The sequence below is a fragment of the Micropterus salmoides genome, unplaced genomic scaffold (genome assembly GCF_014851395.1).
Source record: "Micropterus salmoides isolate LMB-PRFRI ecotype aquatic unplaced genomic scaffold, ASM1485139v1 Ms_hic_scaffold_20, whole genome shotgun sequence".
NCBI classification, from domain to species: domain Eukaryota; kingdom Metazoa; phylum Chordata; class Actinopteri; order Centrarchiformes; family Centrarchidae; genus Micropterus; species Micropterus salmoides.
Window position 1 is genome coordinate 4,862,365 of NW_024041151.1, and position 20,200 is coordinate 4,882,564.

Below are 20,200 nucleotides of genomic sequence, written 5' to 3' on the forward strand. Positions count from 1 at the left end.
TATGCAGTACTGTCAGTGTATAACTATAATTCAATAAGCCAAAACTAGTGAAACAATAATGTCTCTTTATCTGCAGAAAAATATTAAGATGTATTTATTATGCTAACTTTCTGTCAACATTTAAAATTAAGTTTATTTACGTTTATAGTTATCCTCCATGTTCATTGTTCAATGTTGTTCGTTCTTTTCATGTTTATCTGTCTGCAGTCTGCAAACGCGATTATTAGGAACAGATATATAATATGTCTGTGGTAGCTCGTTATACTCAGAATATCTCAGTGGTGAGAAAAAGAATTGCATAGTGAAGTCATTACTGTCTGTGCTCATTTCCATTCGTAACGCCTGGTGCAAGTTAGAGTATTTTCAAATCTTAACCGATTTTAAGAACCCTAACCACAGACATAACGACAGATTTTAATCTTAAGAACGCACACCAGATCGTCCAGTCCAGAAGCAGGACCGCACACTCGGCGTTTAGAAGGTTTAAACGGTTTCAGAGTGGCGTTTCCGGGGACTTTGGATCTCACAGAATCCCACGTGATAAAACGTGACTTCAGACAGAAACAAACATGGAGGCAGACTGTCGTGGTCAGCTGGTTGCACTTGTGTGTGCTGTGTTTTGTAGAGAAAAACAAAGAAGAGAATGAAACTGTGGAAGAACTCGAGGCTGAGAAGAGGGAATCAGCAGGTTCATACAACATTACAACATTACATTACATTTATTCATTTAGCTGACGCTTTTATCCAAAGTATCTTACAATTGCTATACATGTCAGGTCGCACGCCTCTGGAGCAACTAGGGGTTAAGTGTCTTGCTCAGGGACACAATGGTGGATGGGTCACAGTGGGGGATTGAACCCGGGTCCCACACCCCACACAACACACTGGTGACGCGTCCCGCTCAGTTCTGATCAGACTCAATGAATCAATTTGAAATCGGGGTGCTTCCGATCCACTCAGCGACTTAAAGGTTATGTCTGTAGCCATATTTTTTTTAATGCTCATTTTGAAGTATCGCATTAGAAAAGGTTGATGGAAACTGCAAAAAAGTTTTTACGCTCGCTTGAGGTGCTTTTTGCCTTTGTCTAAAAAAAGTAAATGTGGGCAAACGTAGCAAACGTATAAGTCGCATCAGATCAGCTGTTTACGCTGTTGGCGTCTTGTCGGATATTCTCATAACGTGCTGAGACATGGCTGGGAGCAGTTTGCCCTCTTGAAACACATTTCTGAGGACCTCTTTCCAATTTTCCATGGCCCTCAGATTCATGCGACCGGTTTTGTTTCTGGTTGGAACCCATTATTACAGGCATGTGTAATGTCAACTACTGATGTAACCTGGTTTATTCGCTCCAAACCAGCTTATTTTTTCTTTTTTGCAACATTTCAAAAGTCCGCTTAAAATTCACATGACAATTGGAAACTTGGCTTGAAAGCCGCTCATATTACAGGTTCGGCTCAGGAATGCCCCTGTGATTGTCAAGATCCAAATCTAGTATGCTGCCAACAAGACTTCCCTCTTGAGATGTTGTCAAACATCTGTGTGAGATGTCACAAATATCCATCCATCCATCCATCCATGGTCTTACCCTACATCGGGCGAACCCTGGACAGGTTGTCAGTCCATCGCAGGGCCACACATAGACGAATTTTAGAGTCACCAATTAAGTTAGTCCAGGAAGCTGGAGCACCCGGAGAGAACCGACGCAGACACGGGGAGAACATGAAAACTCCACACAGGGTTTGAACCCACAACCTTCTTGCAGTGAGGTGACTGCACCACCACGCCGCCCTATATGTATTATAATGCAGCTTTCTAGGCGAAAGAGAAGCAACATGAAACCAGATGGATTTTTGGTAAAATAACGTTCCTTGCTGGATTGATCAATTCGATTAATCGAAGTTTACAAATGACAACAAAAGAGGCGAACTACAGTGAAAGAAAGGCCGGTGGGTTGTTAAATAAAAACAAAAGAGGACTCAGTTTTTCTTAGATCCTACCAACTTTTCTCTAAACAAAAGGAAAAACTTCCTGTCTCTTACCTAATAAACTTAAAAAAAACAACTGTGCTCCTAATGACTTTATACATCCAGATTACTTTAATTATTTATGTGTGTGTGTGTGTGTGTGTGCACGTAGCTACTAAAGTTGACCTGGCCCAGTCCCCGGGTAGTTTGTTCGCGAGTGCTTCAAAGTGATTGGTGGGTCGATGTTTAAATGGTTTATGATGAGCTTCGTTGTTATTCGTGCAGCTGTCACAGTTCACCTAATGAATTATGAACGTCGTAAATAAAACCCAAACCGTTGTTGAAAACAATGTTTGCACAAGCAAAATGTGATACTGTTGTAATTTGCCAAGTGTAAGATTGTGAGGTTTAAAAGGGAAAACCAGTACCCATAGCTGACAATCTTTGCCATCCATTCAAACCCACATATAGACGCTCGGTCAAGACCCGTTGGCATCGCTTTTAATCGCCCTGGGTACCGCTTTAGCATAGCTTTTGCACGTGTAGGGCTCTGCTGTCAAGTAAGTAATAATAAATATGCAACACTTACACTTTCAAAATAAAACTAGTTGTTAACGTTTAGGAAAACATTGTGGTTTGGGTCAGAATACAAAACAGCAGTACGTTCAGTTCAGTGCAAGCACTGTTTATAACGGCTCAGCAAGTAACTATTTGCAACAGTTATCAGATTATGATTGTTTCTGTGGCCTTTGTGGTCTTTTAATAAGATTTTAAGGAGGAAGTAACGTTTTGTGCTCTCAGTCACCAGTGGTGCGAGCTCCACTGCTGAAAGCCACTGATTCGTTCAGGGAAAATGGTGATTTATTAAAGTCAGTTCACCTGTCTGCTGAACAACAAGGCATTACAACAACATAATCAGTGAATACTTCTAATGACAGTGCAGCTACATTATGGATGTCTGTGATCCGGGCAAAGTCGGTCTGCAAGGATCAAGTTACTGTTCCATTTTAAAGTGGGCAGAGTAATGCAATATAATGCAATAGGCATTACTGTTGCAATCACCAGCAGGAAGCATCGATCTGTACAGAACTCATAACAATGCAAAGATTGAAGTGTTGACATTGCAGTTAGCAGGTACATTTAGCAGTTTTGACTGTTAGAGTGCCGTGGCTCCACACTTATTTAAATACACTTACTTTAAATTTGAATTTAATGTGTTTATGTTGGTGATGTAGATGTTAAAGCTTCGGTTGTTGACACTGAAACACCCGATGTGGCTTTGTTGAGTGTGTATAAATGGCCTTGACCGAGTGATGGAGGAGAAAACTGGAAGTGTCTTCACTGGAAGTTAAAGTGATGATGGAGAAGTGACACTCGAGTCGATAATTGTCAATAGATCAGGATGTTACAGTGTTTCCCACAGGATTTTGTGAGACTATGGTGGGTGGAGGCATTCATTTGGTGCAAAATAAAATGGCTAGATCTATGAAGAACTTTGCACTCTTGTTAACAAATTTGTGGCCTAGTAAAATTTTTTTATCATAAGCAAACTGCATAGATATAAATGGTGATGAAACATCAAAAAAGTCAATTGATTTATTTAATGTTTTTCCAGCAAACGTAAATCAAAGAATAATTTGTAAGTAATTTACCAAACATTTTATTTTACTTTTAATGGACACATGTAAGATGTTTTATGCTTCCTGTGAATATAAGCCAATTAATCTTATTTCCTTACTGTATAAGTTGTGTTAGACTGTATAGAAGAACACAAACACCTTATTTTGAATACCGGACCTTGTCACATGTCTATACCGCGCTTCATTCACCAAGTCCGATGCAATTTGATAAATTATATTGTATGTTGTGCTCGTATTGTGTACAATTGGGACCTAATAGCTTCTCTTCAGGTAAGACTCTCGTGAGAAAAAGACAGAATAAAGTCACTAACCCTGTCTATATGCCCGCTCTGCTCCTATTAACTGCATTTACCATAAAGGCTCTAATACATGTGCACTCCAAAGTTAGCGGCTAGCTTGATTGTGTTCTCACAAACGAGTGACAGTGGAAACGCTGTTCAAACCCTTAGTTAACGTTACCGTAATTGCCTCAAAAGAAAAGTAGTTGTCTTGAAGCCAAAGTGTGTGAGCGCACAAGTTTACAGCAGCAGGGAGAAGCGGCGCTGTAATTTATCCTGACTCACATACACCCCCCTGCTACCCCAGATACTCACTAGAGCACCACATGTGAATTCATCCGCTGCTGAAAATAGTCCCCTACTAATGCACTAAATCCTCCTGTTTGAGAAATCACAGGTGCCAGCTGGATATTTTAAATAAAAGTATTAATTTGGCACCAAAGATTTACATTTTTTTTTTTTTTTTTTTTTTGTGGGAACCAATGGCCTTGGAGCTGGGAGCCACAGACAGGAAGGCAGACGGTACCTAGTGATTGATAAAATTTTATGGGATATTTTGACAATAAGAAAAATGACCCAGCTTCACACTTTATGTTCGTTGTTGAACTTCAAAGACACAGTGACAAAAATATACACAATTTCAAAATATCCCAAATATAGAGAAGTTAAAAACACACGTTATACTGCATATTGTAAGTTCGTCTTTCTTAGCTTGAATACTCCAGTTGTGCTGATTCGGGATCTATATGCATCAGGTAACTTCGATAAGACCAGATCAAATTTTACTGCTGCAGCCTCCATGTCAAAATAGATGAAGTAATACAGACATGACAGTCTTGTTCCTGCAAGTTAGTGAAATTATAACTGAAAGTTTAAAACTCAATTTTTAATAGTTGTTCTTCAATATATAATGAAATTCACCTCTGATTATTTCGCGACTTTTTTCTGTAATGCAGCACTACTTCCTGATCATTTTTGGCCACGATGGACAGAAACCTTTGGAGCTGCGGACCGAGGAAGAGTCAGACTGCAATGAGTGGGTGGAGTACATCCAGCAGGCCAGGTAGGAAGACTCAAATCAAGTAGTACAGTTTCTAGTTGCTTCTCATATTACAGTTTTATTCATTTGCCAACCTGCATCAGTCAAAACTGAAGTCACGTTGTCTAAACTCTTCACACAGCTGGTGAAACAGAAGTGACAATTCTGATTCGACTATGTAAATCCTTAGTCAGGGACAGCCCTAGTTTAGAGCTGCAGACTGAGTTTGAAGCAGGAAATGTTCTTGTATTTTTACAGAATTGTTTCGAGGGGTCGGTACATGAATTATGTATATTATGGTCATTGTGTCTCAGCACCAGTGCTACTGTGGAAACAATAGAGATAAACTGCACTGCAGCATTGAATATTCAGAGATTTGTTTTTTGTTTCATCTTTTTATTCATCACAATGTAGAAAAAATAAAGACGTTTCTGCATTTCTGTTGAATTCTTGTTACATAAACTTTAGTACAGTCAATAATGTAAATATATGTTATTTGTATTCTGTTATGAAACACTAATTTATGTGAAAAATCATTCAAACTTCAAAGAGAGAAGTTCATTATTTCTGTATAAAGCTCTCTATTAGTGTTTTTTAGGTCAGTGTGTTATGAGTGAGAATTGTTGCCAGTGTTTTGGTTGAATGAGTTTATTTTGAGATGATGTGATGATGAAGTGTTTTGGCGGTTTGAGTGCGTTTTGGAGGTGAGATTAACCGTTTGGCAATGCAGGTAATGCAGACTGTATGAAGTGTTTTGAAACAGTGGCCTCAGTTTTGACCGATGTTTGTTAGCAAATCCAAAGAAAACGTACTTGTCCTACATATTTAACAGAACTGAGGCGTTAAATAACTTGCTGGAGACTCAAAGTGTCTCTACATTCTGCTTTCTTTTTGCGCTGATGCACATTAGACATACCAAGTGTTATTCCATATGTGTTTACCATCTGAGAGACTGTGTGTGTGCGTGTGTGATCGCGTGCGCACATGGACGTGTTTCGCTCGCAGCGGTTCACATTTAGGTCACACTGGTGCTGTATTGCTACACTGGTTACATCACAGACTTGATCTCGCCACTCGACCTCTATTCCTCTCCTCTCTCCCTCTCTATTGCTGCCTTTTCTGTCTTCATCTGAACATTCAGTAGAAAATATGATGCGCCTCAAACCACCGTTGTTTATTCTTGCATGATCCCGGCAGGTTGCTGCTTATTGATCTCAGCATAGTTTGTGACTTAACGTGACTCATCAGATAAAACTGAACCCTTGTCTCCAAACACTGCGCCTGTTCTTTTCCCATGCTCCCCTTTAGTTACTCTGACGTCATCATCGAGCGTGAGATCCTGATGCAGAAGTACATCCACCTGGTCCAGATCATGGAGACTGAGAAGGTCGCAGCCAATCAGCTTCGCACTCAGCTGGAGGACCAGGACACCGAGATCGAGAGGCTTAAAGCTGAGGTATGCATGAGTGCATCTGCGTGTGCATGCATACATAAATCCGCATGCACAGGCGCTCAGAAGGAGCACATGCAGATCAAAGCATGCAAATGATCTGACAAGATGGGAAAACACTTGAGTTTAGAGCGCATGTGTCTAAAGCACAGCAGGGCTCCGGTGATTCCAACTCATTACTTCCTTATCATGCAACAGTATATCTTTTTGTTTTAAACCTCCAAAGTGGTGTCATGAATATTTCAACCTCTGTGCCCGTGTTACTCACATGGAGACTGTTGTTGCGCCAGATTCTAGGGCTGAACAAAGCCAAGGAGAGGATGCAGCCTTACCAGAGCAACCAAGAGGAGGAAGACCCAGATATTAAAAAGATCAAAAAGGTAAATTGTTGGTTTTACATAATAATGCGCATGAAAACAAAGAAAGAAGAACAAAGAGAGACCCCTACTGTGCTGTGCCTGTGCAGGTGCAAAGTTTCATGCGTGGCTGGCTATGCCGGAGGAAGTGGAAGATCATCGTCCAGGATTACATCTGTTCCCCTCACGCTGAGAGCATGAGGAAAAGGAACCAGATTGTCTTCAACATGGTGGAGGCAGAGACAGAATACGTCCACCAGCTCTCCATCCTGGTGAATTGTTTCCTGAGGCCGCTCCGCATGGCTGCCAGCTCCAAGAAACCTCCCATCAGCCATGACGACGTCAGCAGTATATTCCTCAACAGGTACGATTAGCTTCGTACAAATAACTCTGACCCTCCGTTAGACTGGTCAATGCTGCTCATAGATCGAAGGCCAAACCCTTGAGAAACTCTATGAATCAGCCTACCATAATAACATAATAATGCTGGCCAACAATATTGTCTTTGACCCCTGACATGTCCTGAACAGTGAAAACAAGTTGTTGCCATCAACCTTGAGATGCAGGATGCCACGAGTTAATCGGGTTAGAGGACTGAAACACTTTTATACACCAGTCAATCCTAAAATTAAATATGGAGCCTAATCCCAGATCAAATGTGCATTGAAGGGCCTTGAATATCGTCTTCTGTGACTGTAATGGTTTGTAAAATGTACAGTACCTCACAAAAGTAAGTACGGCCCTCACATCTTCACTTAGTGATGAACTCACTTTTGTTGCCAGCGGTTTAGACATTAACGGCTGTGTGATGTGTTATTTTGAGGGGACGGCAAATTTACACTGTTATACAAGCTGCACACTCACTACTTTACATTGCAGCAAAGTGTCATTTCCTCAGTGTTGTCACATGAAAAGAAATAATCAAATATTTACAAAAATGTGAGGGGGGGGGGTACTCACTTGTACGTGAGATACTGTGGATATTTTTATAACTTGTCTTGATTTTTGTCTTATCTTTGGTTTTGCAAGCGGAGCTGCTGTGATGCAGGAAAAATGTCAGACTCGATCTGACAATAAAGTATTATTTTTCTTTTGTGTAACAGTGGATTTCTTGCTGGTAGTTTATCTTCTAGTTTAAAGTGAGTGAGTGATTTGAGACCGGTTCTCCCTCTCTAGTGAGACCATCATGTTTCTGCATGAGATCTTCCATCAAGGTCTGAAAGCTCGGATTGCCAACTGGCCCACGCTGGTTCTGGGTGAGTACTGCAGCGCTGACAGTCGAGTCTCTTTGTACAGTTTGCATGTTGATTAATTACAATCTGCATATGCATTACATTACTGCAATGCCTAATGAATGCCCATGGTACATGGTGTTCCTAACGAAGTCAGTGCTGACAGTTTGCAGGATTTAAATTCTTTAAAGCATGATTTAATTCCTGTATGACAATACTTAGTTGGACATTTCAATCAAGAAAAGATCCACAATAAAGGCACGTTGTATCACCTGCTGCGTTCAATCCAGGCTGCTTATAAAACTGCTTCGCTATAACGAATTCTGTAACTGTAACCTGTTTTTCAATTACAGAGCACAACCATGTAAGGTGCACTGCAACTAATGACAGCTTATTAACTACTGCAAGTCAACACCAACCGCAGACTCTCAAACCAGTGTAACGTTATAACTAAATAAAACATTACATGATCAACAATAAACCTGTAACCTGTTTGCAGCCACCGTTAATAATTAACGTGATGGCAGCCAACGAAGGAGAGACGGAGTTAACCTCATGGAGGTCGTAGCTAAAGCAAGAAGCAAGCTAACGTTAGATGGTCAATGCTGAGCTAAACATGTTTACTTGTTGTGTGAAGTTTTAAAGCCAAAGTTTATTATGAATGGCTCTGCAGCTGCCGGTGTCCTCATGCGGCCGCGAGCAGCCGATGCTTCGTGTTACGTAAGCAGGTTCTAGGTAACGCAGGGAAAAACAGCAAGCTCATCAGAAGTTTACTAAAAAATAAACATTGTTCACGAGTCCTGCACCTTGAGTCCGAGTCAAGTCTAAAGTGTGTCTCAAGCTGAGTCTGAAGTCACTGTGTGAGCGACTCAAGTCCCCATCTCTGTCTCAAGGTTATATGTGTTGTGTTTTCTTCTTCCCACCCAGCGGACCTGTTTGATATCCTGCTGCCCATGCTGAACATTTACCAGGAGTTTGTGCGTAACCACCAGTACAGTCTGCAAGTGCTGGCAAACTGTAAGCAGAACAGAGACTTTGACAAGCTGCTGAAACAGTACGAGTCCAACGCTGCATGTGAGGGCCGGATGTTGGAGACTTTCCTCACTTATCCCATGTTCCAGGTACACTGCTGCACGCACGTTTCTAACGTGAAACTGATCAATTATTATTGGTTAAGAAAACCAATGTGTCACCAATGTCACGTCTTCTGTATTTCAGATTCCACGATACATCATCACTCTTCATGAGCTGCTGGCGCACACACCCCATGAGCATGTGGAGCGCAAGAGTCTGGAATTCGCCAAATCCAAACTGGAGGAGCTGTCGAAGTGAGTGCGAGCACGTCGCATTGATATGTAGTGACTGATTGGTGATAATGTTGACGCTAACGGTGATCGGCCGTGTTGTCAGGATGATGCACGACGAGGTGAGTGACACCGAGAACATCAGGAAGAATCTGGCCATAGAGAGGATGATTGTCGAGGGCTGTGACATCCTGTTGGACACAAGTCAGACCTTCGTCAGACAAGGTGAGCTTCCTCCCTGCCTCTCGCTGCCACTTTGCTCCATATCTTTTCACTCACCGCTGACCGTCTCCTCGGCCAGGCTCTCTCATCCAGCTGCCGTCCAGCAGCGAGCGGGGCATGCTCAGCAAGGTCCGCCTGGGCTCCCTGTCACTGAGGAAGGAAGGAGAGCGACAGTGTTTTCTGTTCACCAAACACATCCTCATCTGTACCCGAACATCTGGAGGAAAGCTTCACTTGCTCAAGGTCGGCCTCACCTGTTCACAAATATTTATCCAAGTACACTGGAATTAATAACCATCCTAACAAGTTTAGACAAGTTTAACTTGTGCAAATACAACAAACATAACAAAACATCTATCAAAGGACGGACTTGAATAATAATCAAGTATTTTAAACCCATTGTAAAGTATTAACCCTAGCAGATACATTATTACTTCTTTTATTAAGAATCACATATCATCATCATCATTTCTTTTTCTTTTCTTTTTTACAATATAATAGTAGAACATAAGCAGATAAATAAAAAGATAATTAATAAGTTACATGAAACCCAAATTTAAACAAAAGAAGGGCATTTCAGGGAAATATATGCAATCCAATTCTCACAAATTTCTTAAAATTTCCTAACCGGGAGTCTCATGGAGAAAAAAATTCTTTCCATTACAAAGATACCGGTCTTGTACAGAGGTACACAGGTCAGGGTTAAGCCATTTCTTTGATTGCTTTTCTAGGTGCTCTGCTCAATATTCCAAATAGGAACTCATCAAAATGAATGTATTTGCCAGAAATAATCACTAATTCTGTATAGACATTACACCAGAAGGTGTGAACCTTAGGACAGAACAAGAAAACCAGTGGTAGTGATTGGCTTCCTGAGAGCCACAATATCTCCATAGAGCAGGTGGGACTTCTGAACAAGGTTATTATCGTCAACGAAGACAAACGAAATAATGAAAATTAGATGTGAACAAACATAAAAACTAATGAAAAATCCAAAACTGTAATGTGTATGTATGTGTGTAATAAAATACCTACTGAGAAACCTCAAGCCAAAAGCTGTCCATGTGTTTGAGCATATCTTCCATTGAAATTCACAATATTTTAACCAGCCCTGAATATTATGTGGGCCTGAAATGATAAAGTAAAGGAACTAGTGCTCTGCTGTGGTAATTGTTAATTCTGCTTTTTAATGCAGTCATACATAATATAAACATCTGCCTTTATGAAAAATATTATGCATAATTATTAACAAATGTCACATTCAGGCTTGTTATATTCATGAACAGTTGAGTGAGCGTCAGAATTCATTCATTTGTTTAACTGGAGGTGGATGAATACATACGTAATAAAGTTCTGTTAAAGAGGTTCGTGATTTCAGCAGCTAAGGTGGCTGTTTGCGGGAGGACCGGCTGCTCTTTCCACCAGCCCACACAGCTGTATGAAACTAGAGGCCTTAATGTCGCACAGAACTAGAGAGGGAACATTTAGTTTTAGATTTTCTGATTATACCACATGAGTGAGAAGCACAGTGGAAACACAACAGCGCTGAATGCTGGGTAAAGATGCCATTGAATCCCAAAGAAAGATCTCATTGATGGCTACGTTGAAATCACTTTCTGGCAATTTTTCACTCTGTTACATCTGTTTTTTTTTTTTGTCTCCCTCAACAGCAAGGAGGAGCGCTGTCTCTGATAGAGTGCACTCTCATTGAAGAACTAGAGGCCAGTGATGAGGACTGTGAGAATCTTTTTACCAAAACAACATCAATCCCTCTTGTATGTTTCTCTGTCTTGGTTCCTTTACGTCAACGCTGGCTGTTAACTGAGGCGTGTTTACCTTTTGCAGACAACGCAGCAGGTCAAGGCTTCAACCATCTGGAGTTCAAAATTGTGGTGGAGCCTCCTGACGGTCAGCCCTTCTCCGTTGTCCTCTTGGCTCCGTCTCGCCAAGAAAAGGCCGCCTGGACCAGCGATATCAGCCAGGTAAGCCCGACTGTCTGAAAGCGTTAAAGATCTCTTTAATGTGGGATTAAACTGGACTGAAAGTGTCACCAGATCTTATGTTGCTTCTCCGCCCTCTGCTTCAGTGCATTGATAATATCCGATGTAACGGCCTGATGACCAGTGTGTTTGAGGAGAACTCCAAAGTTTCTGTGCCGCACATGATCAAGTAAGTGACAAGGATTTCTGATCCGTCTAAAAAACAGGAAGATTTAGGGCTATAACCTCATGCATTCGTCAGATATTTTGGTTTTACTTTTATTATGCAGATTAAAGTGAGAGGCCGTACAGTTAACACATGGAATCTAATTTAATCCTGAGTGAAGTGTTGCTTCAAACAAACAAAAAACAAAAAAAAGGAACAGAAATCTATTTTTCTATGTAAGACTAGAAATTGTAAATATAGTACCATGCAGTAAAATAATCATACAATTGAAATTATGGTGGGTTTCTTTAACTCTTAAGGTAAAGTCTTATAAAATATTTATGTTTAAGGATAACCTTGAGGATTTATATAGTTTTATTGTCAACAAATCTGATGAAAAGACCAATTTATTTTGACTCAGTCCCACATACACCAACCTGCCGCCCCAAATACTCACTAGGACACCAAATGTAAATTAATACGCACTGAATATAGTAATAAAAGAAAAAATCCACTATTCCTGTTTACTGAAAACTACAGTGAGCAGCTGTTTTAGGAAATTACTGAGATATTTTTAAACATAAAACTATATTTATGAGGTGTTTTTAAAAGATTTACATCCTCTGTAGGAACCAATGAGCCACAGACAGGAAGGTCGAAACAGCTGACAATAATAAAATATCACCAGCCTTATCCTTTACCTGAACGTGGTGATTTAACTTGATTATTATTGGTTATTTATTGGTTATTTTTTTAGGTCTGATGCCCGACTGCATAAAGACGACGTCGACATTTGCTTCAGCAAGACGCTCAACTCCTGCAAGGTCCCACAGATCCGATATGCCAGCGTGGAGCGCCTGCTGGAGCGACTCACAGACCTGCGATTCCTCTCCATAGATTTCCTCAACACCTTCCTGCACACGTACAGGATCTTCACCACAGCTGCCGTGGTCATGGACAAACTGGCGGACATCTACAAGAAGCCGTTTACCTCCATACCTGTCAGGTACATGTCCCTACGTCAAAGTGCTCCCCCTGGGTACGGTAGATCTCTGAAATAGTCAGTAAACATCACTGTGGTTGTGTTAATTTGTTTGCACATGTTCACCGGCCCTCGTTGTCCCTCCCTCTCCCCTCATGTAACAGACTCATGCATGGCTACATTCACTCCATCTTTCCATTCCCACATGTTCTGTTGTTCTTCTCACTCTCCCCTCATGATTCACCTCCTCTCTTCACCCCACCATACACTCTTCTCCCTCCTCTTCCTGTCACTGTCCCAGGATCGAGCAACATTCATGTGATCGTCTGTCCATCATGTCCCTCTGTCCCGACTACAGTCTGAAGATCACGCAGCTTGCGCTGGACCAGTCCAAGTAAATACCATCAGCAGGACTGGTGTTTCACTTGTGCCAACGTTTGTCAGAGACCGAGCTACAGATCAACTCTCCTCCTGTCTCTCAGGTCTCTGGAGCTCTTCTTCGCCACCAACCAGGGCTCGTGGGCGACAGACCCCTTGAACAACAAATCTCCGAGGCTGTGCCGCAAGTTTTCTTCTCCTCCTCCTCTCTCCATCCCCCCTCGCACCTCCTCCCCCGTCCACTGCCGCAAGCTCTCCCTCAGTTCCCCGATCGGCACGAAAGTGGGAGCCTTGGACCTGTCCACCACGCCTACCTCCTCTGCCGCCAACTCCCCCACCTCCAGTCACTGTCCCTCCATCTCCTCTCCTCCGCCCACTTCAACCAGGCCCCCCTCTGGCTTTTCCTCCCCTCCGCCCACCGCCACGCGCTCTCCCAGCCTCCCCCAGGCCTCTGGGATGTCCTCTCCGCCCCCCTTCTCCACCAAGGCCCCGCTGGACCTCAGCCGTGGTCCCAGCTCCCCAGAGCTGAGCCCAGCTGCAGGGGAGGACGTCAGCGGGGAGCTTCCTCGCCTTGACGCCTTCTGTGGGAAGCTGAGGCGCAGCATCCGCAGGGGTATGTTGCTGGAACACAAAAGCATATGATTCACACTCGATCAGTCCCATGTGAACATGTGTGGGCACACGCCTTAGTGTCGACTCACACATGCTGTTGTAGTGTTACGAAAGTGGAGTTTAAGAACAGGTAAATGCAGAGCTCAGGTAGCTTTTCTTTCACTTGAAATTTGAACATTAGTGCATCTACTGCAAATCTTCAAAGTGTCTGATTTATTTATTCCTGCTATCATTATACTTGAATCTGACACATCACTGTTAGTGGCCTGCCAACCCAAAAAAAGACAAGAAAAGCAGGGACATAAATGGGTCACCGTTACCCAACGGAGGAATAATCGTGCTCTTAGATCACCATCTGGCCACAGCTGACAGCTTGTTCACTATAAATACAGCGGCGGAGCACTAGGTCAGAAAATCTCTGACAACAATTTGGAAAGGAGAGAAAGAAAATGAAGACATAAGTAGAGCTCTTACATGGCAGCAGAGTGCCTCCTAAGAGGAAAACCACATATTGAATTGTTGAAAAGGAAAGCTGTCCAGTAAAACCCAAAACACAGCAGCTTATGATCCAGTAGGTCACAGTCGAGCGTGCGTGCTCATTCAGAGGTCAGACTGTTGACTGTTTTTTGTATCCAGACACAATATTTTTTTATATATAAACATCATCTGGGGTGGTGATGGCGCATGACACATCCACCAATGTGCCCCTGAGAAAGACACTTAACCCCTAGTTGCTCCAGAGGCGTGCGACCTCTGACATTTAACAACTTTAAAGTCGCTTTGGAGAAATGAGTAAATGTTGTAGATCCCTTCTGATACAAATACATGTGTTTGTATTTTACTTTCTTTACTTAATATTATCATAGGATTGTAGTATTTAAAGCTGACAAATCCAGAGCCCCTCAGCTCTACGAAGCTTTTAAGTGTCTTTCTGCTCGATACCCAACCCTTAATAAAACCTTACGCTTTAGCAGACCAATACATTTCTTAGCGGTTAAAAGAGACCAAAGCAGAGCCAAGGAGAGAGTGAACATTGGAGAACTTCATTAGGTCGACAGAATCACAACTCTTAATGAATGTTGCTCTGTGTCTGCTGGATGTGTAAATAAACAATTCTTTACCAACACAATCAACTTTACAAGGTGATATGTATGCCAGTTAACATGTCACATCGGGACTCATAAGTGCCACATTTCAGTGATCGAACAGAAGCTGTGGCATTATCCTGATTTACTTATTTGATGACACGTCGTTTGCTGCTGTATTAATGTTTTCTAAGTGCTTCAGGTGCTCTGACATCACTTTACTGACGCTGCTAAAGGTGTTTGCTGATTTCTGACTGCAGGACCGTGTGTAATTTTTCTTTTTACTTTTTAGTAGCGTTTTTGTGAATAAAAAACAGACAGAGCAGAACACTGAGCCTTATTCTGCAGTTGTAGGGGTTTGCTTGTAATGGAGTATTCTTTTACAGTGTGGCATTAGTACTTTTACTTTGAGTAAAGGATCTGAATGCTTCCTCCACCAAGTTTTAGAATACAGAAATGTTTCTAGCACGAGACCTCGTTGTCTTGTTACTTCATGTTACTTCATGTTACGGAGGCCATGTTTGAGCTGTAACATTTTTTCCCTAACAGCTGTCCTGGAGTCAGTATCTCTGGACAAGTTTCTTCCTGAAACACCAGCCACCAGCGAGGCGGGCGACATGTCTCCCTGCCGCTCACCTTCAACGCCAAGGCATCTCCGCTACAGACCGTCAGGAGGTACATACACACTTTATACATAACAGTGTACAACAAGTGCCTACAGAGCAGGAGCGTGTTGCCCTTTCTCCTCATGGTGTCTCTTGGTTTCTTGCAGCCACATCGGGGGAGAACTCTCGCTGTACGATGTCGCCGGCTTCAGCGTTTGCGATTGCCACTGCTGCTGCTGGGCATAGCAGCTCCCAGGGTGAGCACGACAAGCCATGAAGGTCAAAAGACGCGCAGCTGAGGGAGGGAACTGTTGCGTTGTTGCCACTCTACCTCCAGATAGCATAATTCACTGGCTTTTAACAGGCAGCTAAACAGCAGGAATGACCTCACACATTTAAAAAGATTGCTCTTATGTTTTTTTTTTCTCCCAGGTTTTGGTAGTTCTGAGAAAGTCTGTGACAAAGAATTCATCATCCGGAGAGCTGCTACCAACAGAGTTCTCAATGTGCTGCGACACTGGGTTTCCAAGCACTCCCAGGTGAGTCCTCAACATCTCTTTAAATCCTAGATTAGCAGGACCCTTTCCATACAGTCCAAAACCTTCTTACAAGCTACTCAACAAGTCCTTACGTGCGTCCAACTGCCTCAAAGGTTAGAGGAGACCCGAACCTGTAGAGGACACTTTCAGACCACCTGAGTCTGTTGTCTGTTTCCATTGCCATCACCTCCTGTTACTCCTTTTTCCCCGACGGAGCTGCTCTTTGCTCTGCATGTCTTTTCTCCCACCCAGGAAGCATGCAGAAAGGTCAGCATCCTCCCCAGGGACACTAAAAGGATCATTTTCATTTAAGATTATATAAGATGCTATTTTTGTACCTGGATTTTGTAGCCTTAAAAGGGAGCATGTAGTATTTGGTCTGATTGATGAACACAGTTCTGGGTCAGTGTGGGCAACGACCTTCAGTTGGTGAACTACCACTAATATCAACAGCAGTTAGTATGATAACAAATACAGTGATTATTTTCTATTTTGTTATTCTACAAAAAATAGTTCTGTAAATTAAGCATTAGTAGTTTTACCATCACTACTTTCTTGCTATTGATCAACATTTTCTGCCCATATATATTAACAGAGTAGTTATTTTATTCTACAGGTGCATCTCATAAAATAAGAATATTGTGGAAAAGTTCATTTTCTTTCATAATTTACATAAAACATTGAAACTTTCATATATTATATATTGATTAAACATAAAATGAAGTATTTTAAACCTTTTTGTTGTTTTAGGCCCCATCTACAATACTAAGTTCTAGTTTAAGAACGGGGTTTTAAAATGAATACGATCTCCGTCCACAGCAGCGTTTTGGCTGCGTATCAGAGCTGATCTCCGTCTACATTAAAACGACCGTTCAGTTACACTGGGCATGCGCGTGCCGTGTAATCATGAAGCGGATGTTCTACTCCGTAGTTACAGAAGATTTGGCGAAAGAATAAAGTACTGCAGCCGAAGAATCGCACCAGATTTTATTTTGCCAATAACGAGTTGGAACTGTTACTGAATGTAACACGGGAGTTAAAAGCAGCTGTGGTGGAAAACAGACTGGGAGTCGTCGCAAAATAAACGGCGACATGCACAGTACAAATGTAGGCTGTAAGTGTTATTTGCACGGTTAGGGTTAATATTTTAATAAAAATACTAAATCATAAACACTGTCAGTAGCATCGTGTTTCTGCTTTGCATGACTTATGAGACCCAATCAGAAGGCCAAACGTGAGCGTCTGCGTCATCGTTTCTAAAGTCCTCCATTTTTGCCTGTCAGCACTAAAACGCTACCCAGAGTTTTAAAACGAAAAACGTGGTTGGAAGCGTTTTCAAAGTGAAAACGCAGTAGTGTGGATGGGGCTTTAATCTTCATGGAAATCAAAACTCCAGTATCTCGAAATATGTTTGAATTTTAGAATAAAGAATAATAATACAGAAATGTCAACCTGAAAAGAGCTCTGATTAACTCAAAACACCTGAAAATGTTTCCTGAGCCTTTAATCTTTCAGTCTCGTTCTGGTGCTCACAATGAACTTTTCCACGATACTCTATTTATTCTGACAAATGTTGCAAAGTCACTCTAAAAAAGAGAATATAAGATTAAGATAATGTTGTTAGATCAATTAGAAGCACGTAGAGCAATAATATAGAAAAGAAAAGAATTATGTATCATACAGGACACCATTACTGTATATTACAATGTCAGATACTATTTAAAACATGCAACACAGACGGACTTTATAAAAACACTGAAATGGGGGTTATTAATGTTAAAAGAAAAATTAACTAAGTTAGATGACGTTGTGCTGCATTATAAGACACTGATTGAAACATGCAGAAGCAGAAAAACAGACTTACAGTACATGAAATACATAAAAGACTCGCACTATAAAAGCATAGTTTTTTTTGCTGATGATGATAAATAGTAAAGTATTCTCTAAGTACTTATTCCCTGTCCTCTTGTCTTCTCTTGTACATGTTTGTCCTGTTTATATGTACACAGTGATATCACGTCTATGCTAAATAATGAAAATATATTTGCGGTTTGTAATATAAAGCATTGCCACTACATTTATTGTAACTCGGCTGTAAATGTGTTCCCCGTCAGGACTTTGACATGAACAGTGAGCTGAAGATGGGGGTGATCACTCTCTTGGAGGAGGTCCTGCGAGATCCAGACCTGCTGCAACAGGAGAGGAAAGCAACAACAAACATATTAAGGTGCACAGCCCAGCCAACCAATGTAAAAAACAACAGATATATAAATAATAACAGCAATGTTTCATAACATGAAATCACTGAATCGTCCAGAAAAATGTCTAATTTCAAGCAAAATATTCAAAAGATCATATGCAAATAAATTGGTTTATTAAAATGTTGGTTAAAAAATTATAAGAACTTCCTTGGACAGTAGATTAGTATATGTAGGGTTCTTATATATAGCTAAATATATAAATTAAAATTAATCAAATGAGCACATTCAAGGGAATCAAATGGTTTGTTTTAGTGTCTACCGGCATGACTGATAAATCTTTATTCTGCTTTTTTGCGAGAGCTAAAACATGTCCTTATTTTTCCAGCATTTTATCTTCAGATAGATGAATAGATTTATTATATTATATATTTATATTTATTATATTCAGAAGATATTTTTATTTTCTGGTTGTTTTACATTTGTTGGTCCAAAAAAAAATTACTGGTTTTACTTTTAATTCTCCGCGTTTAGCATTTATAAGCAGGATATAAACATTTAATGTAGTGGAAGCAGATGCAAGAGTTTTCAATGTATTTGGTCTAGTAGGAGAAGTTATACTTGTTGACAAATACTTTAACATCTCCTGACAGCTGCATATAACTCCATTATAGTGTTATTAACCATTTATTAAGTGTTTGTAGACTGCTTATAAATGCAAAATAAGGGGTAATAAAGTTAAGTTTTACTGAATTGGGATGCGATAAATTGTGTTTTTCTGATTGATATACATTTAAATAAACATAATTATATATAAATATGAAATATAGCTACACTTTATATACAATGGTGTCTGAAGAACGAGTAGTTGCAGGACTATAGGCACATGTTCTAGCAGTGTCTGTTTTGCTCTTCAGTGCCCTTTCTCAAGAAGAACAGGATGACGCTCAGCTGAAGATAGAGGACATACTACAGATGGTCAGTACTACAACCTGTCACTATTACTAAGTACTAAACAAAAAGAATGTAGTTATAGCTTTTACTCATAAAGCAGAACGTTTCTTCAGACGACATTTTCAAGCAATTGTTGAAATAATTTATCTCCAGAAAAGCTGTCCGCTACTACACTTCATTGTGGTAAGAATAATGTTGTTGTTATGAAGAAGTCACCCCCTTAATGAAAACCACCAGCTGTGCAGTAGTTCATGTGTATTGTGGTGATTTCTGTCACAACCCAGTCACATAGGTGGAGTCTCAGTATGTGGCGTTAACTTAGTGTGATAGTGTATTTTCAGCCGCTTCTTTCTGTACTACAAAAAGTCTGTGTGTGTTTGTAGGCGGAGAGTCCGAAGGCCGAGTGTTTTGATTCCCTCTCTGCCATGGAACTGGCCGAACAGATCACGCTACTGGACCACATCGTGTTCAGGAGTATCCCCTATGAGTGAGTACATCATCCAGTACAGATACTGGTCTGTTACACCACATTGCACAAGACACAACAAGCAGGTTAGACTTTTTGGTAATTCTTTATTTTACAGGTGTGTAAGTTTCCTAGAAAGAACTATGTGATTTGGTATATAAAACTTACTGGAGAAATAAATACTGTGTTCAGTTAGGAAGACCTAGAGTAATTGGAAGTACAACCTAGAGAGTCAGTTCACAGCAGGAAAGCTGAAAGAAACTTAAACATACGTATATGGAAAGTAAACGTATACACAATGCTGCAGCACGCCTCGTGTTCGGTCTACCAAAGTTCTCCCAGCTAGCTCCAGGCGTTAGTCAAACTGTGTGCTCCAGCTAAAGCGCTCCACTCAACTACCACTGCAGGCTGGCTGGTAGCGCCATCCCTCAGAGCAAGCCACAAGTCACGACTCTTCTCTGTTAGGGCGTCACTTTGTGTTGGAAAGTGGTGGGGACATAAGGGCTCAGATTAGGGGCGTCAAATACACTTCGGTCACGAGACGTGACGATGCACGAGAACAAGACAAGAAGATTTTTAACTCTGTTTTAAAGAAATAGGAAATGCTTAAATATGTGAGCATTAAACACTAAATTTCCTGCTTTCTGGAGACATTTTCTGCTCCAAATTATGGTGGAAATGTCTTTATTTAGAATAAGGAATATAATGCAGTAATCAGCTGCCTTTCTCAAAAGCATTTTCATTTGTTAG

The 20,200-nt window shown here is 41.0% G+C and overlaps 1 protein-coding gene across 2 annotated transcripts in view; it reads left to right on the top strand.

Moving 5' to 3' along the window:
- rasgrf2a (Ras protein-specific guanine nucleotide-releasing factor 2a) overlaps positions 1-20,200 on the top strand; it is a 42,447-nt gene that overhangs the window by 14,699 nt on the left and 7,548 nt on the right. Inside the window, exons 2-22 of one of the 2 annotated variants that reach the window (XM_038733883.1) lie at positions 4,840-4,946; positions 6,231-6,378; positions 6,663-6,752; positions 6,839-7,092; positions 7,905-7,984; positions 8,888-9,081; positions 9,179-9,288; positions 9,371-9,489; positions 9,566-9,729; positions 11,157-11,223; positions 11,332-11,468; positions 11,573-11,655; positions 12,389-12,637; positions 12,915-13,007; positions 13,096-13,604; positions 15,238-15,363; positions 15,461-15,550; positions 15,726-15,832; positions 17,947-18,059; positions 18,948-19,008; positions 19,368-19,471. In XM_038733883.1, the coding sequence (XP_038589811.1) occupies positions 4,840-4,946; positions 6,231-6,378; positions 6,663-6,752; positions 6,839-7,092; positions 7,905-7,984; positions 8,888-9,081; positions 9,179-9,288; positions 9,371-9,489; positions 9,566-9,729; positions 11,157-11,223; positions 11,332-11,468; positions 11,573-11,655; positions 12,389-12,637; positions 12,915-13,007; positions 13,096-13,604; positions 15,238-15,363; positions 15,461-15,550; positions 15,726-15,832; positions 17,947-18,059; positions 18,948-19,008; positions 19,368-19,471 (3,005 nt within the window). The remainder of the gene's footprint in view (positions 1-4,839; positions 4,947-6,230; positions 6,379-6,662; positions 6,753-6,838; positions 7,093-7,904; positions 7,985-8,887; positions 9,082-9,178; positions 9,289-9,370; positions 9,490-9,565; positions 9,730-11,156; positions 11,224-11,331; positions 11,469-11,572; positions 11,656-12,388; positions 12,638-12,914; positions 13,008-13,095; positions 13,605-15,237; positions 15,364-15,460; positions 15,551-15,725; positions 15,833-17,946; positions 18,060-18,947; positions 19,009-19,367; positions 19,472-20,200) is intronic. The other variant, XM_038733884.1, reaches the window with a different exon arrangement.